The sequence below is a fragment of the Nothobranchius furzeri genome, chromosome 18, assembly GCF_043380555.1.
Source record: "Nothobranchius furzeri strain GRZ-AD chromosome 18, NfurGRZ-RIMD1, whole genome shotgun sequence".
NCBI classification, from domain to species: Eukaryota; Metazoa; Chordata; class Actinopteri; order Cyprinodontiformes; family Nothobranchiidae; genus Nothobranchius; species Nothobranchius furzeri.
Genome location: NC_091758.1, coordinates 10195142 through 10222975, shown reverse-complemented (window position 1 = coordinate 10222975; position 27834 = coordinate 10195142). Strand labels below are relative to the sequence as shown.

At 45.5% G+C, this 27834-nt stretch overlaps 1 protein-coding gene across 2 annotated transcripts in view; it reads right to left on the bottom strand.

Annotated features, from left to right (window-relative positions):
- LOC107391631 (protein jagged-2) overlaps positions 1-4078 on the bottom strand; it is a 65318-nt gene extending 61240 nt beyond the window's left edge. For both annotated transcript variants that reach the window (XM_070546926.1, XM_070546927.1), the window contains exons 1-2: positions 3783-4078; positions 2922-3233 (exon numbers count right to left, since the gene is read on the bottom strand). In XM_070546926.1, coding sequence (XP_070403027.1) covers positions 2922-3233; positions 3783-3851 — 381 coding nt within the window. In that variant the 5' untranslated portion in view covers positions 3852-4078. The remainder of the gene's footprint in view (positions 1-2921; positions 3234-3782) is intronic.
- Between the last annotated feature and the right edge of the window lie 23756 nt (positions 4079-27834).

The following is a 27834-nucleotide window of genomic DNA, read 5'->3' as shown; positions in this document are numbered from 1 at the left end:
AAATTCCAGCAAACTGTCGCGGCGTGTAAAACATCCCACAGGAACCAAACTCACCACCGTTTTCTGTCCAGGAGTCCCGGTTTCCAGGTGAACTCAGAATGGTCTTAATCTCTCCGGCTGGTGCGTCACAATGAGTGTCACTGACTGTGTTTAGTGATAAAACTAGTATTTGTTGAAGTACTTTGGAGCCTGATTATTCCATCGTGTCTACTGCAGCCTCCAGCAGCGGCCGCTCTGCTGCAGCTCTAGCAGAAACATGAAGCCATCACGGTGGCTAAGAAGGTTTGTTCCTTCAGAATAAAGTTCCAGTCTCTGGGCCAGAGTCATAGATCCGCTAACAGGATTGTGTTCTATTACTCGTGCAGTCTTTTTTTAACGATAGCAGGTCATTTCCTGCTAGAGACGATCAGTTTTAGAAGAATAAAAGAGATCTTGTGCAGATCTGATGCTCGTCTCATAAAAACTTCTGTAACTCTACTCCGTCTCCAGTGTTGAAGCTAAAGTTGGATAAACCCAGTTTAAGAGGGCTCGTGATCCCACGTCTGGGACGTGGTGGACATGTTGGTAGCTTCAGCATTGTAAACAAACCGCGTAAACAAACTGTACATTGCGGAGAGGAAGCAGATTTGGCAGACAGGAGATGTTAAAGAACATGTTAAAATCCTGAAAAGGATGTGGAAGACACGGGGATACGCTACGTAAAGACGTCGGGGACAGAATCATCGTTTTAAATTGTTAGGATTCAAGTGAAAGACCCAAGACTGGAGCACCCGGGACAACTTGTTGCCACCATGGCTTTGTGTAACGGACACGCTCGGTGACCTTGTGTGTGTGAGCGGATGTAAACGTCTCATCTGATGGTTTTTCTAGTAAAGCTATCAAACTGTCATCCTATAGAAGTGTAGCAGGAGAAGCTGTGGCGTGTGTCAGCGCGCCCGCATTAGCCTACCGGTGTGTGTGTGTGTGTGTGTGTGTGTGTGTGTGTGTGTGTGTGTGTGTGTGTGTGTGTGTCACGGCTGAAGGAAAGAAACGGTGTATAAAAAACGTACGCCAGCTGTAACTTATGAGAATACACTTTCACACAACGACCAGGACCCTCTGAAGGGGACGTTTGATCAGCTTGTAGCTGCGATCCAAGCAAGCCAACGAGACTCTGAGATACTTGGTCTCCGCGGTTTTGCCTCCAAGCAGGAAAACGGTGTGAAGTTTGCCCGTTTTCCACCGTTGTCCCTGGCGATCACGTGTTGCACTCCACAATGCAGCAACGATTTACCGTAGATGCGTAACCTAACCGATCAAACGAATGATAGATTCAATCAAGTCGCAAGAACGAGACTGAGCGCGCTGTCTGAAATAACAAGGAAGCCGCCAAAATGGCGGCCGCGTGGGTCATTACCACACGATCCCAAGCCCTGCATCCAAATATGAATCTGTCAAACCACAAAGCTGAAAGCAGAAGCAGCGTGCCAGATTGATCCATCTGAATCTGCTCTAGACATCTTCATGAAAAGAGGAGGCTGACACTCGTTTACACACTCCTCCGCCTCTCCCAGGCAGGTAGAGGAAAACGCTGACCCCCCACACACACCGGGTGAGACAATGAAACGACAGCAGGCACCGCTTGAACCTGAGAGGCCGCGAGGTAAAGGCCTCCACAGCCCAGATTCACCAAGAATCTTCACTTGTTTGAGTAGTTGGTGACACCAATATCCACCGCCTGTGTCTGTGGTAACCAGATCCGCCCACAGGGCCCCAACCTACTCCTTCCATCTTCCCCTCCGCTGACAGCTGACCATGAGGAGTGATGAATGGAGCGGTGGTGTAGCTGCCGTGGCGCACAAAGTGCATTCTGACCTGATGGAGATTCTGCTGAATGAATGCGTGGAAGGGGATTGTGTTGTTGTTGATGCATCTGATGAGCCTGGAGTCAAAAGTGATGTTTCTAAGCTGCGAGTCAGATCTCCCAAAACACAAAAATATAAGTCTAATTTTAAAAAAACAATCTTGAAATGAAAGGTTTATTAGTTTGAACAGCCTCAGTTTGGAGAAATAGAAAAGAGTTCTGACTGGACTTAAATGGCACCAGTATCCTCCACCAACTCCAGACTTCACACCAGTTTGTGCTGATGTTACTTTGAACCGACTTTTCCATAAATGTTGGCTTTCCTGGTTGTTCAGACGGATCTGTTATGAAATGCAAACCAGAAGTTTGAAGGTAGCGTACGAATAATCCTCACACGTGGACTACTACCACCTTTATGTTTTAGATTAGAGACCTTTTAAGACATTAGAAACCGTTTAGCTCATCTGAAGTCATCTATGTTTCTCCAAACTGAGGTTGTTCTAAGAGCCAAATTAGACCTGTTCACACAGAAGCTGTAAGGGAAACACACGACAGGCTGTAACTAACATCTAGTTTCATTCAGGTCCTGCTCCTCACCAGCTGGTCGCTCTTGGATCTCACACCTTCACAGAGCTCTGACTGGCAGCTCGGATCCAACTGGAGCTGGCTCTGCACGTGAGGAGCTGCTCTCTTTGAGGAAGATAATGAGTTACCTGCCACCTCTTAACCAGCACCGATTGAAAAACCCTCCTCACCCTGGACAAAACTAACCGAGACGCAACTGCGGCCGCATGCCGTGCGTAAAAGTCACGCGTCAGGCGCGCTCGTGGATTCAGCTGTAGAAACACGAAATGTTTCCAAAATCTCGGTTCTGTTATATTTTTTCCAAACGGATGAAACGGAAATAAGGTTTTCTGAGACAACTGAAGGAAGACCAGCAGCAGAAAAACAGCAAACTGCGCCACGGCGACCACAAAACGCACAACTTTGAGTCTGTTCTTCTGTCCCAAACACACAACCTCAAACCCCTAAAATCCGACAATGACTTTTTATGCCACTAAAATCTGGATTCACTCACCGGCCACGCGAACTCAAAGGGAAAGACGATCTTCCCGATGTCATGGTGCCGACTCGGCCCGCCTTTGAATTGAAAAGTATTCCCAGCGATAACCTTAGTAGTATCCGAGCCGTAGGTGCACGGTCCGCTGGTCGTCACCTCCTTTTGGTATTCCTTTAAACACACTCTGAAGTAGGTGTCGCACTCGTCCGCGCCGCAGAGGCCGTCCGCGGCGCTCCTCTCTGCGTCGCAGCAGTCCCCGTTCAGGAGCTGACCTTTAGGGTTTTCCACCGAAATCAGCTGCAGCTCGAAGTAGCCGCTGCACCGGCACACCTGCAAGAGGAGAGGCGGGTCAGCGGGGTCAGTGGCAACAAGCCTGGAAAACAACTTTTACATCTAAGCTGCATGGAAACAAAAAGGATCGTTTGGTTTCATCTCGTTTTTATTTTCTTGTCTTGTTGCTTCGCTCTCACCGTTCTGGGAAATGTGTTACAGCAACATCCAAACACGGATTTTCCGCGAAAAGAAAGGCGTGCAGATCAGGAAATGTGTGCAGTAATGTGCAACATCATCAACATCAGCATCAATAATAATAATAATAATAATAATAATAATAATTATTATTATTATTATTATTATTATTATTATTATTATTATTAGGCCATTATTATTATTAAGTGGAACATTATAATTATTAGTTATTCTTTAAATAAACTATCTGATGATTGTAAAACTCAGTTATCTACGAAAACTGCACTTTTATTCCAGGGTTGTGACTGTAAAACTATAAAATTAGAATTTAACTTTGCAAAATCGAGCGCAAGGCTCGTCTGATGGACCGGTAACCAGACGGGGATGAGAGAAGACGGATGAAGTTCTCACCTCGACACACAGAGTCAGGAGAAGACACACCAGCGAGAAGCGCTGCACCGTCCCTGGGTTACTCCACATGACTCCAGCTGCTCATCATCAGAGGAACGTAGAAGGTCCGTTTGCACCAGCAGGGTCGGAGATAACGAGGCAGAGGGAGACGCAGGATGGTCCTCCTCCCGCAGGATGTGGGGCTGCTGCCCGGGGTGTGTGCGGCTCTCGGAAAGGAAACTTGCGCCGCTGCTGTCTGGACGCGCAGCCAGCTCCCCTCTGTTCCTCTTCACACTGAGCAGCAGGAGAGAGGAGCAGTGGTGCGTCTCTGCTGCTCCAAGCCAGGAGCGGGTTTTTCAGATGATGGCAGCTCAGCGGACCAATCACACGCGAGCTGGGCGGAACAGCCCCGATGATAGCCAATCAGGGATTGATGCGGGAGCGGCAGCGTAGTGGATTTATTTCTGAGGGTTTCTTATAAATGAGTTTGTGCAAGTGTTGCCGTGACTCTCGTTGCGTAAGATTTCATTTTCTAAAGAAATTACTTCTTTTAGACATTATTTTCATAAGAAGTCAAAAACACCCTCTACCTTAACCTGGCAGTGCATGGAGCTTGTTTCAGTGCTGCGCCCCTTAGGCAGAGGAAACAGGGTCAACATCGCCCTCTAGCGGCAACACACACACACACACACACGCACACGCGCGCACGCAAACACACACACACACGCACACACACACACACACACACACGCACGCGCGCACACACACACACACACTATCAGTGGTTTAGGCCGTTTTATTGTGTTTTCATGAACAATATTTACATTTTTCTGTAAAATTTTAAAATTTAAAATTCTTGTTAACGTTAAAGAACAATGAGCTTGTAAGGTGAAATTGTTTGTGGGATGATAAAACCCAGAATCCCACAACATCACACAAAGCCCGTGGAAGGAAAAGCAGCGTTTACATTTAATACTGGCCTCAAAACATTGTGAGACACAAGAATCCGAAAAGTGCTTCAGACAGACGGGAGATTTTTTTTTCTGTTTTCTGATTTTGGAACAGACTTCTGGGTCTCATTTAACCCTCTAAAGCAGGCGTGGGGAACCCTGGTCCATCGAGGGCCGCCATCCATTATATTTTAGTTTCAACCCTGCTTCAGCACACCTGATTTCAATCAGCAGGTGATTAACAAGCTCCTGCAGAGCCTGATGAGCTGCTGCACAGGCGAAGCAACCACTGAATCAGAAGTGTTGGAGCAAAGACGTGCAGGATACCGGCCCTCGAGGACCAGGGTTCCCCACGCCTTCTCTAAAGTATTCAAACTGGCACAGTTTGTTTAGAAAACCTGCCCGACACAATCAGGACCCTTTGGAAGATAAGTTTATTCAGTGCATACAGTTTTTATTTAGGGTTAGCTTTGCAGAAGCTAATGCAAAACTCTGTTTTATTTTAAAAAGGCAGGAAATCTTATTTATGTTGGTAGCATTTGGTAAAATAATCTAGTCGCTTCATCAAGAATAAAGAAATGTTTTCTTAGTCATTTAATGTACTGATGAACTGGGCCTTTAGACTTGTAAGCAAACATCCACGAAGCGTATTGCCATGCAATTAGCAGCCGTTATTGACCCGTTGCACCTACGTCACCTGATCACGTAGGTCCACTATATTGGATGGCAAAAGCATAGAAACATTGCGTGAAACGTGTATTTAACAAAGAGAAAAGTAGCCCCTGAGAAGGCTCTTTTGTTGGTGTTGTTGTTTGCAATGCACAGCATGGCTTCAACTAGCTCAACTAGCAAAAGAAATGGCGCCCCTGGTCGACGTTCATCCAACTAAATAAATAACTAAAAGTGTCCTGGTCCAAAATAGATCTCCACAGGTGACCAGCATGACTACAGCCTCGCACGAAAGACAGTCTGCCATGCAGGTGGGGTTCCCTGGTCTAAGTAGCTCTTCTTAGCTTCTTGGGCTAAGTTAGCTTGTAGTTTCGCTGGTTCATTTGGTCCAACCCTGTTCGAAATGTAACAGCCCCGCCTTCAGCTCCACCTCTTTTCCCATGTTTGGACTGTCTGGGCGTGACAGGACATGTGACAAAATGGCGGTGGTGTTAGCCTCCCATTTGGTGACAAAACCTTGTAATTCGAGCCTGTGGACATGAATTGTGTGGTATATATGTCGAGGCTCAGCTCTCTCTTCACCACGACAGATCGGTACAACGCCCGCATCACTGCAGATGCAGCACCAATCTGCCCGTCGATCTCACGCTCCAGCTTGCCCTCACTCTTGCACAAGAACCCATAGATACGTAAACTCCTCCACTTGGGGCAGGACCTCGTCCCTGACATGACAAAGGTATTGTACACTTTTCAGACTCAGGACCAAGGTCTCGGATTTAGAGGAGCTGATTCTCATCCCAGCTGCTTCACACTCGGCTGCGTACCGCTTCAGTGAGAGCCGGAGATCACGTTCTCATGAAGACAATGGGACCACATGCCCAGGTTTTTGCCTCTGCAACCACCAGGGCTGCATTCCGTTTGGCCAGCCAGTACCCATCAGCTGCCTCTGGACTCCCATAGGCCAAAAAGACCCAATAGGACTCTTTCTTCAGCTTGACGGCATTCCTAACCGTCGGTGTTCCCCAGCGGGTTCAGGGATTGCCACCACGACGGGCACCAATAACCCCGCGATCACAGCTCCGGTCGGCCGCCTCGACGATGGCAGCCCAGAACGTGGCCCACGTCCAAGAACGTTTTGAAAGTTCTGTCGTAGGTGGGTATTGACACTTCTTCTGACAGGGGACTCCACCAGACGTTCCCAGCAGACAACACGTTTGGGTCTGCCAGGTCTGACCGGCATCTGCCCCCACCATCGAAGCCAACTCACCACCAGGTAGTGGTCAGAAGACAGCTCTGCCGCTTTCTTCACCCGAGTGTCCAAGACATGCGGCCGAAAATCAGATGAAACGACAACAAAGTTGATCATCGTTCTGCGGCCTAAGGTATCCTGGTGCCAAGAGCACACGTGGACACCTTCATGTCTGAACATGGTGTTCATTATGGACAATCCATGACGAGCAGTCCAATAACAAAAATACGGCTCGAATTCAGATCAGGGGGGTCGTTCCTCCCCACCACACCTCTCCAGGTCTCACTGTCGTTGTCCACGTGAGCGTTAAAGTCTCCCAGCAGAACGAGGGAGTCACCGGAAGGAGTGCTCTCCAGCCCCCCCTCCAAGGTCTCCAAAAATGTTTTCAGCAACAAGCTAACTGTACTTGGCACACCTGTTTATTACAATAATAATATTATCAGTTTTACGCTATTGTTGCCTTTAAGAGTAAATCACCCCCCTTCCTCCACCCACATTTCCTGTTTAACCCTCCCACTATCCTAATGGGTGTGACCCCGCCAGGAGAGCTGACCATTGAGCAGGACTGATGGTCCCTTGAGGTCCACGTGGCAGGGGTGAGGTGGTCACTCCTCACCCCTGCCACGTGGACCTCAAGGGATAAACCATCAATCCTGCTCAGTGGTCAGCTCTCCTGGCGGGGTCACACCCATTAGGATAGTGGGAATGTTGAAGACATGCAGAGAGGGCTAAGCTGCGACTGACACACTCTGCCAACCCCTTCTCCACCTCCTTCACCAGTGGGGAGGGACACGTTATTATGGTGCATGCACATCAAGCTCAGTACAGTCAGGTACAGGAGCAGAACTTTGTTTCATTTTTTCTATTTAGTTTTTGCTTTTTCAGACTTCTTTTTCGGAAGTCCAACTGGGACTGAGGTGACTCACAGACGGACTAAGTGGCTGAAATTCACTCCTACTGTTTCCGTTTGGCGAACAGAATCAGCCAGCGGGGGTGCATGCACGCACGATTACTTTTCACCCTGGACACTGTTAAAGAAACATCTCTGACTCTGGCACAGAGCTCCCGCTCTGAGCCGTGAACGTCTCTGACGTGCACGGCACTGAGAGAACAGGGAGCAAATTACTAAAATAATGTGGTTCAGAGTGTCTAAAAGCAGCGCAGCTCACACCCGCCTCTGTTTTTCTTAAGGGGAACACCGTGGACTTTCTTCTTAAACGTCACCCGCATGCTCGGGGATTTCCGCATTCCTAAGAACACCATTGGAAATACATGTGCACAATACACTGATCGTGTGAGGCCACACTGACGTTATCCTCCCCTGACCGTACTCACTCAGGTGTGTGAGCGCCCTTTGAGGAGGCAAGCGGCCCTAAGCCGTATCGTTACTTAAGCCTGATTTATGCTTCTGCGTCTGCGTCAGTGCGGAGACACGCAGCGCCATTATCCGTCCTTGCGTAGGGCTCCGGCAGGCACGCAAGTACGTACGGAGTCGAGCCCACTGTTTTAAACATCCGTCGAACGAGACAGATTACGCAAGCTTGTGATTGGTCAGGACACCGCTGTTGTTTACAACAACGCCATTGCAAAGAGAGCTGAGGATAACTAGCGGCAGACATGGAGAAGCTTGAAGAATACCTCGCGAAAAAACTAAAAAATATGAACGTTTAATTCCCCCGTGACTGGAGGAGTGAAAAGATGCGCAGCAAGCGTTTTATTTGTGGACGGAAATGACAGGAAACGTGGGTTTAGAGGTGGGGAGCGCATGAGGAGGTGGGAGAATGAGAGACAAATATGTCCGTGTTAAAAGTCTCTTATATACACAAAAAACACAATATAAACACACTATCTTGGACCGATACATGACAGGATACCACAGAACAGCGCTACGCCCTCTGTTGTCCTGCCGGGGAATTGCTTTGCAACACTCTCCAGGAGACGGAGAAGTATGAGAGCAAAACGCTTCCCTCAATCCGTGCGTGTCTGTCCCTTGCGGAGCTGACGGAGAAGCATAAACCAGGCTTTACTGATGGTCCATGACTTGCCCGAGGCCATTGGTTCCAAGCTAACACTCTCTTCCTATTCCAACTCACCACAGAGGAGTAGCTGAGGCCGAGACTCAGCTACTGTTATACCCCGCAGCGCCAGTGCAGCTGACATCATATGGTAAGGGCTAATGTCACACTGTGCTACTTATTTTACCAAGAAGAGGGCGCCACACTGATGGGTTTAGGCTGATTATTAAAATTTTAATAAATAAGCACTGAAAAACTAATACAATGACTACACAAGTCTACAGCTCGAGTAAACACTCATTTGTACAATTTATCAGAAACCAAAGTCGATTAGGGGGTGACTTGCTGTTTAGGTTATCCCCATACCATCCCAAATGAGTGTGTTTACATGCAAAGGAAATGCATTTAACTGTTTCAAGTTTTCCCGTGACTCAGTGTAACTTTCACTTTCTGAAGAGAAGATGTTGTGCCATTTTCATGTTTCACTCTAGTATCAGAATTGCCTGAGATTGTGGCTTATCTAATAACACAATCATCTGTTTTCACACAAACCTTCATCCTGCAGCTCGGACTTCTGTTGGATCTGGATCAGCTCTACAGACATGTTAGTCAGCTGCAGGACGAAGTCCGACAGGTGGTCTGTGACACCCAGCAGCAGGTGTTTTTATCCAGGGAGGCAGATGCTTGCCACACGCCCGCACGCACACACACACACACACACACACACACACACACACACACACACACGCCCGCACGCACACACATGCGCCCACACACGCACACGCACACACACACACACACACACACACACACACACACACACACACACACACACACACACACACACACACACACACACCCGCACGCACAAACACACACACACACATGCACGCACGCACGCACACACACACACACATACACACACACGCCCGCACGCACAAACACACACACACACACGCGCGCACGCACGCACACACGCACACACACATGCGCGCCCGCACGCACATAGACACACACACACACACACACACACACAAACACAAACACACACACACACACACATATGCACACACGCCCGCACGCACATAGACACACACACACACACACACACACACACACACACACACACATGCACACACGCCCGCACGCACATACACACACACATATGCACACACGCCCGCACGCACATGGACACACACACGCACACTCACGCGCCCACACGCACAAACACACGCACACACACAAACACACACACACGCCCGCACGCGCATACACACACACACGTTTTGTCACTAGCTCTCGCTTGTGAACATGTGACCCTTTCACATGCCTGTACACCGACACACATTTCTTGGGTTTTATTCTTTATGACATCTCTTATCAGAGGAGATAAAGAGGATGTGAAACGGTGCTCACGCCGTTAAACTGAAGGAAGATAAAAGGTTAATTAGTTGCACAGAACCTGCTGGTCAAGTTGAGCCATAAGGCACCTGGGTGGGTTTCAGAGCGGGTGAAGTTAATTTTAGAGGAAACCTGTGCACACAAGCAATTCAGAAGTAAATTATTTAAAATAAAACTCCCACGTGTGCCGCTAACTAAAACCTCTGTTAGAATGAACCAGCAGTCTGGCGCATGCTGACATGAAGGTGCCATATCATGCAGCTGCTCTAAACTGGAGGTCAAGTGAAGGTGTTGTGGAGGCAAACAGACCACTTCCCCTTTTCAGTGGGAGTGAACATTCCCATCCTGCCTCTAAACAACCAGATTTTTACCAAAGAGCTCTTTCATTTAAAAATATACATATATGATTTTATCCCCGTCAGCTGAAAGGTAAGAATATTTGAATGAAACTCCCAGAAAATCTACACTGGGAGGAAACTAACTGGTCTATTTGAGTCCAGATGTCTGCTTGAACCAGTCAACCACAGCACATGGAACAATGGCTACTAGAGGTAAGGGTTAGGGAGCTAAAACGTGGGGTGTTAGCAAGTGAGAGTCATCCACATCACCAGTTCTGAATGCTACACAGATGCAACTCAATTCAGTCCAGTTCTTTTGTATAACGCCAACTCACGAGAGTGGTCTCAAGGCACTTCACAAAGTAAAACATTCTAATTGAGTTCAGTCCATCATGCCAGCCAGCAAAAAAGCTTCCTATATGAGGAACGCAGCAGGTCGCATCGAGTCACTGACTAGTGTCAGAGTCTTTGCAGCAATCCTCATACTAAGCAAGCATGCAGCGATAGTGGAGAGGAAAACTCCCTTTTAACATGACTCACTGGGGATGGAGAAGACACACACACACACACACACACACACACACACACACACACACACACACACACACACACACACACACACACACACACACACACACACACACATGTTAACATATACCCCTTTAGTCTGTGGGTGACATTTGAGGAACTTTTTCTAACTCAGCAGTGGTTTGGGAGACAAGCCGGTCTGAGATGGCTGCTACAGCTCATCAATCTTAATAAACACAAAAATGACTAAAAAGGTTGTTTCACAGTGATTCTGAACACGTATACTGATCACTTCTGGGATTAGAAGACTTGTGCTTTATATTGTTAGTAATGTTAGAACAAATGAAGAGGGAAAGATTGTGTCTACGTTTTCTAAAACCCCTTGGCAAGTTGAAGCATGGCAGAATGGTGAGAGTCACGGTTTGCTGCCACAGAAACATCCCACAGATGTATCGGCTTTGGCGAAGGATGCACCCTCACCTCTTGTTTTGGGATTCAGAGTTGACGTTGACTCAGGTTTCACCAAGCGATTCGAGTCAGTCATGACCAGGCCAGACCAAAGGTGTCAGAATAAAACATGGCTGACACACCAAATAGTTTATTTTCTTGAGAGGAACTTTCTCTGGATGTTTGCCCAGTTTGGGCTGCTTGACAGGGACTCACATGCACACACAGGCCAAACGGCTGCTGGGATCAAATGTTTTTACGAAGAATGTCGCAAAAAAAGTTTCAAGACTTCATGGAGCAGGGGAGTGCAATAAACAGCCATTACAGAGGAGGCTGTACCTGCAATAATAAAATAATAAAACAGGGATGATTTGAGTAGAATTGGGGTTTTGTTACAATCAAACTGTGAACAGCATTCATGTAGGATTTTCCTAAAAGTCTTAAAATGTTTGCAAAAGTTCTGCAAGTCATTTGCAACAAAAATGCTACTAGTTCCCATTCACTTCCATTGTTTATGCTAAGCTAAAGCAGACCAACAGCTGCCAAACCAGCAGAATTACAGCACTGGTTACAAAATGATTTTTTCTCACTAATCGAGCATGTATCTTTGTTTACAGAAGCCAAGCGGCTCTTGTGTTTTGGACCACTGAGTTATATCCATGCACCGTGCAGCAGCGGCTTACAGTGGTGCTTTGTCGTGATATACACTGGTGTGAAAAACTATTTGCCCCTTCCTGATTTCTTATTCTTTTGCATGTTTGACACACAAAATGTTTCTGATCATCAAACACATTTAACCGTTAGTCAAAGATAACACAAGTAAACACAAAATGCAGTTTTGAAATGATGGTTTTTATTATTTAGGGAGAGAATTAAATCCAAACCTACGTTGCCCTGTGTGAAATAGTAATTGCCCCCTGAACCTAATAACTGGTTGGGCCTCCCTTAGCAGCAATAACTGCAATCAAGCGTTGGTGATAACTTGTTACGAGTCTTTTACAGCGCTCTGGAGGAATTTTGGCCCGCTCATCTTTGCAGAATCATTGTAATTCAGCTTTATTTGAGGGTTTTCCAGCATGAACCGCCTTTTTAAGGTCATGCCATAGCATCTCAGTAGGATTCAGGTCAGGACTTTGACTAGGCCACTCCAAAGTCTTCATTTTGTTGTTCTTCAGCCATCCAGAGGTGGATTTGCTGGTGTGTTTTGGGTCATTGTCCTGCTGCAGCACCCAAGATGGCTTCAGCTTTAGTTGACGAACAGATGGCCGGACGTTCTCCTTCAGGATGTTTTGGTAGACATTAGAATTCATGGTTCCATCTATCACAGCAAGTCTTCCAGTTCCTGAAGCAGCAAAACAACCCCAGACCATCACACTACCACCACCATGTTTTACTGTTGTATGATGTTCTTTGTCTGAAATGCTGTGTTACTTCTACGCCAGATGTAACGGGACATTTGCCTTCCAACAAGTTCTACTTTTGTCTCATCAGTCCACAAGGTCTTTTCCCAAAAGTCTTGGCAAGCATTGAGATGTTTCTTAGCAAAATTGAGACGAGTCCTAATGTTCTTTTTGCTTAACAGTGGTTTGCACCTTGGAAATCGGCCATGCAGGCCATTTTTGCCCAGTCTCTTCCTTATGGTGGAGTCGTGAACACCGACCTTAACTGAGACAAGTGAGGCCTGCAGTTCTTTAGAAGTTGTCCTGGGGTCTTCTGGGACCTCTCGGATGAGTTGTCTCTGCGCTCTTGGGGTAATTTTGGTCGGCCGCCCACTCCTGGGAAGGTTCACCACTGTTCCATGTTGTTGCCATTTGTGGATAATGGCTCTCACTGTGGTTCGCTGGAGTCCCAAAGCTTTAGAAATGGCTTCATAACCTTTACCAGACTGATAGATCTCAATTACTTTTGTTCTCATTTGTTCTTGAATTTCTTTGGATCTTGGCGTGATGTCTAGCTTCTGAGGTGCTTTTGGTCTACTTCTCTGTGTCAGGCAGCTCATATTTAAGTGATTTCTTGATTGAAACAGGTGTGGCAGTAATCAGGCTTGGGGGTGGCTACAGAAATTGAACTCAGGTGTGAAACACCACAGTTGGGTTATTTTTTAACAAGGGGGGGGCAATTACTTTTTCACACAGGGCAATGTAGGTTTGGATTTAGTTCTCTCCCTAAATAATAAAAACCATCATTTCAAAACTGCATTTTGTGTTTACTTGTGTTATCTTTGACTAACGGTTAAATGTGTTTGATGATCAGAAACATTTTGTGTGACGAACATGCAAAAGAATAAGAAATCAGGAAGGGAGCAAATAGTTTTTCACACCACTGTAGTCCCAAGTCTAAATCGGCTCCTGCCAGTACACCGTGTTACTTCTTAATTTTCATTTGCAGTCGACATGATTATTGAGCTCACCGAGCATAATTGTTATCATTATTAAGTCATTTACAACAAAAATGCTACTAGTTCCCATTCACTTCCATTGTTTATGCTAAGCTAAAGCAGACAAACAGCTGCCAAACCAGGAGAATTACTGCACTGGTTACAAAACAATTTTTTTCTCACTAATGGATCTCTGGAAAATGTGGTAATTGACAAAAATTCTCTTTGAGGTGGAATATCCCTTTAAATTATCACATATTTCACTCACACATTCTGTTGCATGTCTGTAGTGTTTCCTCTCTTTGATGAAGTATCTACTTTGCAAGTTTTGCAAGTTGCCCTGTTGTCATCCTTTTTCATGAAATACAGCCAAACGTTCGAGCACTTGTGCTGCTTAGGTGCCACGTTTCTTGCTGAATAGGCCTAATTGTATAAGCTGTATAACGTGCTTGGTGACGTCATTAGCGCCGGTTGGAATGGTTAGGGAATCGTTAGCAAAAATGGCAAACTATTCCTAGTAATTTAAACAATAGGAACCGGTTCTCAACAACAACTTGTTTTCGATTCCCACCCCAATGCAGACTTAATGATCATTCCATTGCGCTTGTAAGTCCAACTTTAATATTCTTTGTTTGTGCATGTTTTAACTTTTCCTCAGTTTGTAATTATTTCTAAATACTTTATGTTTGCCTGGCAATAATGATCACGTCCCGTCACCCCAAGACTCACATCGCACTAGCTTGGCCTGCCAGACTCCTCCTCTGTTTAATTCTGCACAGGGAAAGGGTCTGGGAACTCTCCTATTCTAACAACCCCACCCCCTGAGATTTCTAAATGAGCCAATCAGAGCTGAGTAGCATACGTCACACACCATAACGCTGAGTTTGTCATAAACTTGGCGAATGAGGTGGAGTTCGCTGCGGCTCTTTCCTCTGTACTAAATGACTTGAATGTCTTTAAAACCACAAGTAGAAATGCTAAAAGCATTCCTTTTAAAGAAAGATGTTTGTGCTGTCGCCAGACGCCATTTTTGACTACAGCTAAAAAACAACAGCGTCGCGGACGTCACACACAATGATGCTCAGTTTCTTATAAACAACGAAGACAGCGGCGGAGTTTGTCCTTTCATGAAACATGATCGTGGGCGTTATCACGAGTCTAATTAAGTGTCTTAGGAAATATGTGAAGTCTGAAATAATATGGCTGAAATCAGTGATGTTTGATTAGTGATCAATTAATCATAACTATCCAACGCCAGTTTGCAGAGCCTACTGTACCAGTGATGAGATCTCTAGGAAGATCCAACCATCTTGAACAGATCCAGTCTTGAACTTTGGTCTTCTGGGGTATTCAAGGGTCAAATGTCCCTTGACTACTGTCACAATACGGTGTTGGTAGGACCCAAAATGCAGTACCCAGGATGACACGAGGCAGGGGATGATGTAAAGTAAAATCCTTCATTTAAAGGTGAGCCAAAAAAAAAGTAAATCCAAGGCTGGGAGCCAAACTACAAAAACCAGATAACAATCTGGAAATCCAAAAACCTTAGAGAACTCGAGAAGACCAAAAAACCCTAATGATCCAAGAGAGAAGAGACTGACAGCATTACAAACAATGGACCGACACAAGACAGAGACAAGACAGGGCTTAAATACACAGGGAGGAGTAATTAGGGAAAATGGCAGCAGGTGTGTGGGGTGAGGGCTGGAGGGAAGACAGGCGACAATAATTTATCTAAATGGGGGAAACAGAACCAAAGGAGGACAGATAAACCTAAAACACAAAAACTAAACCTAAAGTCTGAGGGAAGGACTCACACATAAACACACTGACACACAAAAACTCACACTCACATACACTGAGCTGAGGACTAAGAGGCTGGAGCTGACCCGGGAGGAATGATCTTATAAGGGTAACAACATGAAACTTTAACTGAGATGCAGACAAAAGACACACGAGGGCGCTATGAGACACAGAAGGGAATCTAGAGAGGGATGGAGAAACATCAGGAGACATATGAAGGAAGACACAGACGCAGACCATGACAGGGGCAGATACCAGACGCCTGAACACGAACAAACAACAACAAGCACAAGACAAGTCAACACAGGACACGAGAAAACCAGAGGGAGGGAGAGGAGGGAACGAACAAAACACAACCCAACAAGGGCGGGCGAGGAGGGAACAGGAGACCCCGGGAGGCCGGCGACAGGGAACCAGGAGGCGGGACCAGGGAAGTCTAGGGGGCTGGCGACGGGGGACCAGGAGGCTGGAATAGGATACTCTGGGGGGCCGGCAACAAGGAACCAGGAGGCGGGAACAGGGAAGTCTTGGGGGCTGGCGACGGGGAACCAGGAGGCGGAAACAGGAAACTCTAGGGATCGGGGGCTTTGGTGGAGGAGGAGGAGGAGGAAGGGACTCAGGAGAATGGAACACAGGGGACTGGGACTGTGACTGGAACACTTGGGACTGTGACTGGAACACTCGGGACTGGGACTGGGACTGGAACACTCGGGACTGGGACTGTGACTGGAACACTCGGGACTGTGACTGTGACTGGAACACTCGAGACTGGGACTGTGACTGGAACACTCGAGACTGGGACTGTGACTGGAACACTTGAGACTGGGACAGTGACTATAACACTCGAGACTGGGACAGTGACTGGAACACTTGAGACTGGGACAGTGACTGGAACACTTGAGACTGGGACAGTGACTGGAACACTTGAGACTGGGACAGTGACTGGAACACTTGTGGAGACTGGAACACTTGTGGAGACTGGAACACTTGTGGAGACTGGAACACTTGTGGGGACTGGAACGCTTGTGGGAACTGGAACGCTTGTGGGAACTGGAACACTTGTGGGGAAACTTGGGACGAGGACGTCGAGACTTGGGACGAGGACGTCGAAACTTGAGACCAGGACGTCGAGACTTGAGACGAGGACGTCGAGACTTGAGACGACGATGTCGAGACTTGAGACGGGGCCGTCGACTTTGAGACAGGAGGCGTCAACTTCGAGACAGGAGGCATCAACTTCGAGACAGGAGGTGTCGACTTCTGGCCTGGGGGCGTCAACTTCTGCCCTGGGGGTGTCGACTTCTGGCCTGGGGGCGTCGATCCTTGGCCTGGGGGCGTCGACCCTTGGCCTGGAGGCATCGACTTCTGGCCTGGGGGCGTCGACCCTTGGCCTGGAGGTGTCGACCCTTGGCCTGGAGGCGCCGACCCTTGGACTGGAGGCGTCGGCCCTTGGACTGGAGGCGTCGACCCTTGGACTGGAGACGTCGACCCCTGGAATGGAGGCGTCGACCTTTGGACTGGAGGCGCCGACCCTTGGACTGGAGGCGTCGACCCCTGGACTGGAGGCGTCGACCCTTGGACTGGAGGCATCGACCCTTGGACTGGAGCCTTTTGGACGGGCTGGAACGGAGCCTCTTGGACGGGCTGGACCGGAGCCTGTGCGTCCTCCACCGCCGAAGCAGGATGCAATGCATCCTCTTGGACCACCGCCGAAGCAGGATGCGATGCGTCCCCCTGGACCACCGCCGAAGCAGAATGCGATGCGTCCTCTTGGACCACTGCCGAGGCAGGATGCGATGAGTCCTCTTGGACCACCGCCAAGGCAGGATGCGATGCGTCCTCCGGGACCACCGCTGAAGCTGGATGTGGTGATGGCAGATGGAACTCAGACGTGGGTTGCAGAGCAGGGGCCTCTAGAATAGGTGGCACAACTCTGATAGCAGATGGCTTTAGGAGATCTGGCTCGGGCAGAAGAGCAGGGGCCTCTGGGGTAGGCGGCACAACTCTGGCCTCAGGAGACTGCTGGTGATGGCGGCGACGTCGACCTCGGGAGTGGCTCTTAGGAGATGTGGAAATGACGCCGGCAACGCCAACTGGATCTGGTGAAGGTTTGGTGGTTCGGCCCATCGGAGAAACAGAGATGGTGCCAATTTCAGTCGAGGAGGAGGGGTTACAGCCCACCGGAGAAGATCCGGCGGCGCTGTCACGACCAGATGAGGGTGTGGTGGTTGAGCCCATCCGAAATGCTGAAACGGCACCAATGTGGACAGGGGAAAATGAGATGACTCCAGTTCTGACGGTCTGAGACGGGGAGGTGTGGTGCTTCTTAGATGCAGAGAAGGCAGCTCTTACAACAGCGCTTGCTGACAAATTAAAATCCTCAGAGAAGGAGGGAAACTGTGGGCTGCTGCAAGCGTCCTGCGATCCTCAGCGAAGTCCCAAAAAACTAACTCCTCAATAGGATTCTGATCTAAATAACGGCTGGCCCGTTGCAGGGCTCTTCCCCTTAGGAGGAGCACCGTGTTAATAACCAGGTCCATGTCCAACATGTCCGTGTCATAAAACCTCACCAAGTCCAATAAAAAAGTCCTACAGGAGTCCGGGTTTACTATTTCACGTACTATCGTGGTCTAAGTGTGATATAAATGTCATTGTTAATAAACTGATAATAATATGTGACATGACGGATAATAAAATCATCATTAACTCATTAAGTAGATTCATTTGGTGTATTTAAGATATAAAATAATGTATTTCAACAACAAACAGTTGTTTTGACTCAATCATTACAATCCAGAAATCAAGTCTTAAAAATTTAATTCACCTTAGATGAAACACTCTGTGATTGTTATTACCTGTGAAGTGAGAAAACAATTGTATAGAAAGAATATGATTATTTTAATAAGGTCTGGGCACATGTCTTCTCCTGGAGTCGTCTTGTGACTTGCAGCCGGTTTGGAAGGCACACCGTTTATTGGTCAAATGAAGATGTCTCGATAGTGTAATGCCTGATGAACTTTAGGCATGCAGATGACATTCTTAACGCTACAGCTGTTATAGGCCTATCTCTATCTTGGCTAGCCTTTCTAAAGTTGTTGAAAAGTTAAGCCTGGGGCACACTGGAGGTGTGCCATTGTAGCCATTATAGGTAATGAAAGTGGGCACACGGGAAGCGCCGCGCCGAGGCGCTGCAGATAGGCACCAGATCTGTCTCAGGTGGCGCGGCGGCTGTGAAGTACTTTACGACAGACATCATGACGTGGCATGGCTTCATGGCACAGCTATGGCATAACTTTAATCTTTTTAATAACTTTGATCTCAAAATATTCTATAGATAGCGTAGAGTACTTACCCATTTTTAATGAATTTGAGTCTCACAAAACACGACGGCAAGTCTGATCATGTATAAATAATAGAGTTGCTTCCCGCTTCTTGTTCTCAAGTTCTGCGTGATGTTGGGACTATCACACAAGTTTCCAAGAAGCACTTAGCGGCGTGGCGCGTCCTGTGTGACCACTTGACTTCTCAAAATCTCGGGCACGGAGCTACGCATCTGCCTCCGGTGTGACCGGGCTTTAGTCAACAAACAGCTAACTCACTGTCTGTAATCCAGCAGGATTATCACCCCCATGCAGTAGGGATGCACCGATGGATCGGCATTTGATCGTAATCGGCCGATAGCGCCCCTATCGGTTTTGATCAGAGTTTTCAAAACAGATCAAAGCAAACCGATCAGGTAGGGTTATCATGGTAACCAGTGTAGCAGTAAACCCCGGTAAAAAAAAGAATTGACAATAATAATAACCGTCTTGTTTTTTAAAAAACTATATTATCTTTGTGGGTTTACCGTGGCTGCGGTGTAGGCGCGGTGACCCTTACCAGCCACCGTATCATCTGCTGAAGTTGCCGGCGGCACATGCGCGCTTTGTTGTTTACAACCAAAACTTTCTTGAAGCTAAAGCTGAAATAATGGCCAAAGGAGGAGACGGCAGCGCTCAGGAGGACATTTATTATCCCTCAAAGAAGATAAAGTCGGAAGTACAGGCATACATATTTTAGATATTTGAAGAATGCTGAGGGAGTTTATAGAAGATGGCTATCCTGTTTGCAGCACGTGCGGAAAAAGAGTCTGTGAAAGGCAGCAACGCTTCAAATCTCATGACACATCTGCGTGACCATCACCCACAACTCTACAGTCAACGCAAGGCAAGCTAACGTTAGCGTTTTAGTTAAAATAAGTGATCCGAGGATTTGGGTTGAGGGAGAATGCAACGAGTCGCTATATAAAGCAGCCGCAGCGCCGCTACCTGCATATGAACCGTGTCACGGACACCGCCATGTTGAAATGACGCTATGCATTATGGGGCTCCCAGGGGCAGATAAGAGTTGGTCTCTCTCCGAGAATAATTATGAATTTAACAACGATTACTGCCTGATGACATTTTCCCACATCTGCAAAGCTCACTGGAAGGACACAAACCGAGGACAATATTTTCCTGATATAGGGTTTATTACTCAAGTAAGGGTAAAAAAAAAAGTATCTGATTAGAAGGCTACTTGAGTACTGAGTATCATGTGGTCTAATATTTTTAAAATGATGACATCAAACAGACATAAAATAAGAAGTTACGGGCAAATATTGGTATTTAAAGACCAAAGGGAAAAAATGTAAACAAATAAACAACATAATTACAAAATAACACATTTTAGGCAAAATTTAGACACAAACTGAGGACAATATTTCCTGACATACAGGGTTTATTCAATTGTGGGAAAATGTAGCACGTTTAAAAAAAATACCGCGATAATACCGAAAACCGTGATAATTTTGGTCAAAATAACTGAGGTTAAATTTTCACACCGTGACAACCTTAATACAGACCATTTTAGATTAGGTTACATTTCCTTTATTCCCAGATTATGTAGTTTGTACCACTCATTATAATGTTGTAGAAAATTTCTGGCCAATCCACGTGATCGGTATCGCTGATCAGCATTCTTTGATATCGGTATCAGTGATCGGCAGCAAAAAACCTGATCGGTGCATCCCTACCATGCAGTCCAGCTTCAGAACTAACCATGGATGTGTCTCTGCAACGCTCAAAGTGCTAAATGACATCATACGTGCCATTGACAATAAGGAACATTGTGTGGCTGAGTTTGTTGACTTGACTCTGTGGATCGTAATATCTTACTTAGCAGACTCAAACATACAGGACTTTCTCCGGCATCCGGGGCATGGTTCAGAAGTAATATCTTAGGCTGTACGCAAACAGTGAGAACAGAGGGTTACCAATCTGCTCCTCTGCCTTTGTCTATGGGTGTGCCTCAAGGGTTGATACTGGGCCCAGCCTTATTCCAAATATTTATTAAAAACATTGTTCATGCTGTTGACAGTTCTCATACACATTTATAGGCAGACGACATCATTTTATATGCATGCAGGTCTTTTCACTTTTTTTGAGCCGATTTTCCCCTCGTGCGAGAATCTACAAGATCGGGTCAAATGTTGTATAATATACAGGGGGTTACGCGAGGCGATTAACACCATGGGACCAGCTACCAATCGGCAGTTGTAAGCTCGCACCAATTTCTGGCATGTTTGATATTTTGCTCATCCCTCATGAGGGGATCACACTGTTGAAGCGGTGCAGCGAACAGCTGCGGCCCAAAAAGTACCAGAACTGCTCATGGTGCATGCACAAACATGCATCAAGACAGCTTTCCAGCTATTTCCCTATTAACACACGCCAGTCATTTTTATTTATGCACTTATTTTTCACACACAATGACAAGGATTGTCAAGAAAGCGTGTTTATGTCAAATTAAACTGATAAAAGATTTATTTACTTTTGTAGAGTTAGATTACAGATGTATTTTGGGTTTTGATTATGATCAATAAGGTGTGATGATTCTATTTAAATATAGAGTATCAACCTTATTGATCTTTGAATGTTTAACCAGAAGAATTAGGATTCTTTGTATATTCAGGGATCGTAACACACTTCGTATTAATTCTGACAGAGTCATGTTTATAAAACGTAAGACATTTATTTTCTAAACAATTGAAAACATGACAACTAGGAAACACTTTATGTAATGGATGAATCTCAGTGGATGGAATGTGAGGTGTGATGATGTGTGAATGTGATGTTATCAGAACCCTCGTATCTGAAGAAACTCAGTTCTGAGTGGGATTGAATTTGGTCTGCATTAAACTAGAACGTTGATTTCTAATAAAACGGCATCAGACGCACGCTGTCATGTCTACAAACCCTTTCCGAGACCCCCAGTTGTAGATCCGGAATGTCAGGAAGTCCGTGGACTCCAAAGGTACCAAAGTCCGTAGGAGAAACTGCAGCACCTTTAGACTGGTCTTGAGATGTCTCCAGGTCACAACAGGTAGTTATTTGCGTCTATGGAAGGACTCTTGAGGAGTTGGAGCTGTGTCAGCTTTATTCTGAAGGAACCGTTTGTGGTCAGCTGTAGCGTGCAACAGGTTTTGACAGCTTGTAAAAAGATGCGATGGGAGAAGAGGTTTCCTCCGGTGGCCAGTCCAGAGTTAAGCTCAACTGACTCACGAGGAAGTGAGTTCTGTTTTAACAATTGCCATATTTTGACTTACTGACAAATCAGAATGTGGCATGTAAATGGGTTTTGCCAACAAACCCCAGAAACCACACCGTGCATCAGATACAGGAGCTCTGATTTGTGGAACAGAAAGCAATGTGTCATGAGATTAGCGATGGGTACCGAATTCGGTACATTTTAAGGTACCGACCAAATTCCATAGTACCGACCGAGCACCGATTCACGTGATTTGAAACGGTGCCTCATTTCGGTACCCATCCTTCATAACGAGAACTTGCCTAGACAGCTGCGCATGCGCAAGAGCGTTATGTCGTCGGTCGCTGTGAGCGAGTTGTAAACAGAGCAGCATGGTAGAAAGAACGAACGCTAAAGGTTGGGTCCGCTTCACTAAATGTGATGGGTAACTGGGTGATGATGAAACCAGCGACAACGATCTAAGTGAGACATCCTCACCTTAATCTGCTCCGGTTGGTAAATAAAATGTTTAAGATAACATTAGCTTGATATGTTAGCTTCCGTTCCGCTAATGGTGCGTTCGCTTTCTCCTCGGAACTCAGAATTTCTGGCTAGAAAATGAACGCGCTCTAAAGTTTGGCTTCACTTTACTAAATGCGACAGGTGATTGGGTGAAGATGAAACCAGCGACAACGATCTAAGTGTGAGGCATCATCGTTTTAATCTGCTCCAGCAGCTTAACAAACTGTTAAAGATAACGTTAGCTTGATAAATTAGCTTCCATTGCCACCATTGTTATCAGCTAATGGTGCATTCGCTTTCTCCTTGGAAATTCTAACTTCCCAGTAGGAAAAATCAAATGAAAAAGGGCGGCAAAAGGAATGAAGATACACAGTAAATTTAGTTCACAGTAAAGATGTTTGCTTCAGTTTAATTATCAGCGTATAAAACTACAATCGAAATCGAAATCGGTATCGAAAATTGGTACCGTTAAGTACCGGTATCGATTCATAGGTACCGGGAATTAGTACCGAATCGATTCAAATGTCAAAGGTACCCATCCCTACATGATGAGATTACTTTAACCTTGTCATCGTCATGTGTCTGAGTGTGTGAGCTGTCAGTAGATAGTGATTCACTTGTTAAATCAAACTTCACTGATTATAACATAATATTCATTTCAACTTCAGTAATTTAAGTACAGATTCATCAAAACATTATTATTCTTCAGCCATTATTATTCATTCAACCATATGATTATTTACGTATTTCATGGCATCATCCAGTATTCGTTATTATAACGGTTCATTATTATAAAAGTTCATTCTTCTTGTTTTGTGAAGCAAAGCAGATAAAGATGAGAGGAAACTTGAGAGGGACCTTGGTCAAGCAACAGTATCTTTCTTGCAGATTAAAGGTTCCAGTTAAGACTTATGTCTCCATATGACCCGACACTGAAGAGGTCAACTGTAGATGAAAAACTGACCATTTGTGGACGCTACTCTTTCTTTCTTTCTTTCTTTCTTTCTTTCTTTCTTTCTTTCTTTCTTTCTTTCTTTCTTTCTTTCTTTCTTTCTTTCTTTCTTTCTTTCTTTCGTCTTACTGCTCCAACCCCCATAAATCACTGTGTGTCCTCCTGCAGCACTCCTGAAGGACAACAGAATACAAAAGAAGACATCAACACAAAAAAGTCTGGAGTGCTGTATAAAAACAGCTATTTTTAGCATATTTGTAGGTCTGACGTGTTGCTCTGCAAGGAAGTCGTACAGTTTCAGCTGAACCTGAACGCTACGAGTGAACGAGTCACACAGTATCCACCCGGCTTTAGGGACAAGAGTCAAAGCTGCATTACAGGTGCTGGAAAGGTGAAACCCAAGTCCCCCGCCCCCATTTAAAGTAGGTTTTTAACCTTTGACACAGATAGCTTCTGTTACTCCTCTCTCAAACCATCTTCTCTGTCCCGAATGTGTACTTCCTCATCTTCAAAGTGTGTCGCTTGTCTTTCAGGTGTACGGCGACTGCAGAGTCTTGACCTGAAGAGGTGGCTCTACTGTGTTGTGCCATGCTCTTGTGTAACTGTTGTTTAGCCAGGATAGAGCCTTGGGAAGATAAGGGTGGAGAAAGAAAAGCATCTGTACCCTCCAAGAGGCAGTAGAGAATTACAAGTAAAACAAAGCTCATCTTCAACCGTAACTTACCGCAGTCAACCTGCCACCCTAGTATTGTTTCCCTGGATGGTGAAGAACTACAGCTCGTCAGTTCCTATAAGTTTCTGGGTATCTGGCTTGAAAGCACACTTTCATTTGACGTTCTCATTAATCCATTACTTTCTAAAATCAAGTCAAGAATTGGGTTTATAGCAACAGGTCATCTTTCACTCATTCTGCAAAGCAAACTTTGGTCTTGTACGGGGTAAATGTTGCTGCTTTTTAGCTTAATATATTACCTTTACTTTTGACCAAGCAGCTCGATATTCTATATAAATATAGAATATCAACCTTATTAGTCTTTGGATGTTTAGTCAGAAGATTCTAGGATTCTTTGCTTTTCCAGGGATCAAACACAATTTGTCTAAATTCAGACAGAGTCAGGTTTATAAAATATAAGAAATTCATTTTCCAAACAAATAAAAACATGACAAGTTAACCAAGGCTACTGTGATGGATGAATCTAAGAGGATGGGATGTGATGTATGGTGATTGAATGGTGTGTGTTTATCAGAACCTTGTATCTAGAAGAACTGAGTTCTGGGTATGAAAAGGAATTTGGTTTGCTACAAACTATGAAGTTGGTTCTTATCGAAACAGCATCAGACGCAATCTGGCTGCATTCTACGTACCCCTGAGGAGACTCCCTTTCGGATCCGAGATGTCGGGGAGGGGGGTCGGGTGACCCCAAGGTACCGGAGTTCGTAGAAAAGGCCGCAGTACGATCAAGTCGGTCCAGAGTCGTCTCCCGGATCACAACAGATAGATGAAATTGTTTGCGTCTAGAACAGCTGTTTCTGAATAGCTGAAGGAACTGTTTTGCTGTCAGCTGTAGGCAGCTTTTAGCTTGTCGAGAGCTCTGGGTTAAAGAGGGTTTGCTCCGGATGGCCTGTCTGTAGCTTCCTCTAGAACTGACTCACCGTCAAGTGAGCTCTGTTTTAAAATGCTCATATTATGATTTCTTGGCCAATCGGTACGTGCCATGTTAAGGGGTGTTAACAAGCAAACCTCAGAACGTCACGCCTCTTTCAGATACAAGATGCTCTGATTTGTGGCTAAGAAAATATCTATGTGTCATAACGTTTAACTTAACTTTAATTTATCTCTAATGAACCTTGTGTCTGAGTGTAGATGATTCACTTGTCATATCAAACTTCAGTAATTCAAGCACAGATTAATGAACCTTAATAATTCAAGCACAGATTAATCAAGACATTATTATTATTATTCATATAACATTGGTTCATTCCATTTCACGATTGATTAACTCATATGAGCTGAAAATGGTCACTTTATTCAGAGAGTGAGCAATCCTGCGGTGTTATCAAAAGAAGGCTTTGTTTGGGAACACAGCCTGACATCTTGTTCCTCCTGAAGTGTCAACAAGGCTGCAGTATCCTTCTGCGCTTGTAGGAAGCTAGGATGAAAAATCCACTTTAGAGAATGGAATTGATGTCTGCAGATGACCGGTGGCATGTAGGTGAAAACTGGCCAATGCTGGATGTTACAGTCTACACGATGTAGTGATTTGTTAGTTACATCTTACATGAGGAGCCATAAAAGGTGAGATTCCATAGAAAATATGAAATCAATTTGATGTATCTTTGAATACACTTTAAACAGAAGATCAGAACTTTTTATTGCAGGGATTAGGTAACACTTCGTATCAACCCAGAGTCGAGAGAGAGAGAGAGAGAGAGAGAGAGAGAGAGAGAGAGAGAGAGAGAGAGAGAGAGAGAGACAGACAGAGAGAGAGAGAGAGAGAGAGAGAGAGAGAGAGAGAGAGAGAGAGTAGAGAAGTTTTAAAGTTTAAGAAGATTTATTTCTAGACAATTTAAAATAAGGCTAACACTCTACACACTGAATTTAGGTGTGAATGAGGCAAGATGGATAGTGTAATGTGGAATGTTATTATCAGAACTCTCGTTTTCAGAGAAGCGTTAGTTCTGTGTGGGAGCGAATGTTTTAGCTCTAAACTACAGTCGGAGTTTCAAAACCCACATCCAGACGCTATCTTGCTGCCCTACATACCCTTGACGGAGACCTCCGTTGTAGATCCAGAATGCCAGGTCCTGGGACCCCCCTTTGGTACCGGTGCCGGTGAAACAGCGTACGGTATGACAGACTAGTCTTGGGATTGCCTCCAGGTAAGCGACAGGTGTTTGACAGCGTCGGCGGGACCCTGAAGAGTCAGTGAGTTCAGCTTTTACTCTGAAGGAGCGTTGCTTCAGGTTGCAACAGGTTTTATAATCCAGCTAGTCAAGGTTCTTTGTGATTAAAAAGTTTAGAGTGGCCGGCTCGAAACTCTAGAACGTTTGAACTGAGTTAAGGGTGTCGTGGGAATTAGTGTTATAATTCAGGTGTTTTGATTTATGGTCGAATCAGAATTTGACAACAAAAACCGCACAGATCACGCCACGCGTCAGAAAGGAAAGCTCTGATTGGAGAGACAAAAGGAATGTGTCATGTGATTTTAACATTACGTGTGATCAGTCTAGTGTGTAGTTTAAAGTTATATTACTTATTATATACTGTCATAGGATTATATATCAAGTAATTAACTCATTCACTGCCAATGACGACTAAAGTCGTCATTTGCATTTTTTTACTGTTTGAGCATTGGAACGAGCACCCGCGCTGAGAGAACAAACATCTCAGCCCTGAAGCCGATCTTCATCCGCATACGTCACAGATCACATGATCAGGAAGCAGACCATCCATGTGTTTGGAGATCGTTTTGGGCCGTTCCTGTAAAAAAAAGTGAGGCGCGAACCGGAAAAGCGTCTGCCGGTCACAATTCGACAACGGATTATGAAAGAACGGATAACGCTCGAAACACACGACTTCTTCCTGAAGTAAGAGGTGAGTCTCCTCTTTGTTTAGGTTGTTTTGGCATCGACATAATCCTAGCGCGCAACGTTCTGTGACTCTTAAAAAAACAGTAAAAACGGTGAGAAACGCTGGCAGCGAAGGCCGTTAGTGATCAGGAAACGGCTGGCAGTGAATGAGTTAACATTGTCATTTCACAGATTGATTGAACATTGAGCTTCCCATGATTATTTGGACTAACAAAGTTATTTGATTATCATTTAAAGAGTTCTTGATTTCTAAAAGAGTTCTTCTTGGTCTTCTCTCGAGATGTAGGGGGAGGCAAATAGCTAGTTAAATCAGTTTAGATGCAGAGGCATCAAAGGCCTTGAGCAATATTTCAAGGAGAATGGTTCTTCATGGGAGAGAGGGGAGATGGCCTTTAGGTGGAAAACAGCCCCTTCATGATGCTGCAATGACAACACTTCCATCTTAGATTATGGTGACATCATTTATAGGACTGTATCCAAAAAAACTTCATGAACTTGATATTATTTATCACTCAGCAATCCGTTTGAGGACAGATCACAATGATGAGTAGTGAAAGAGGCAACAGTGACCACTCGTTAACTGGCCATCGCTCCATTCCTGCATGATGTTACAGTGGTATCAGTTCATATACAAAACAATCATTGGTAGAACCGTCATACCTGCACTCATTACTCACCACTTCCA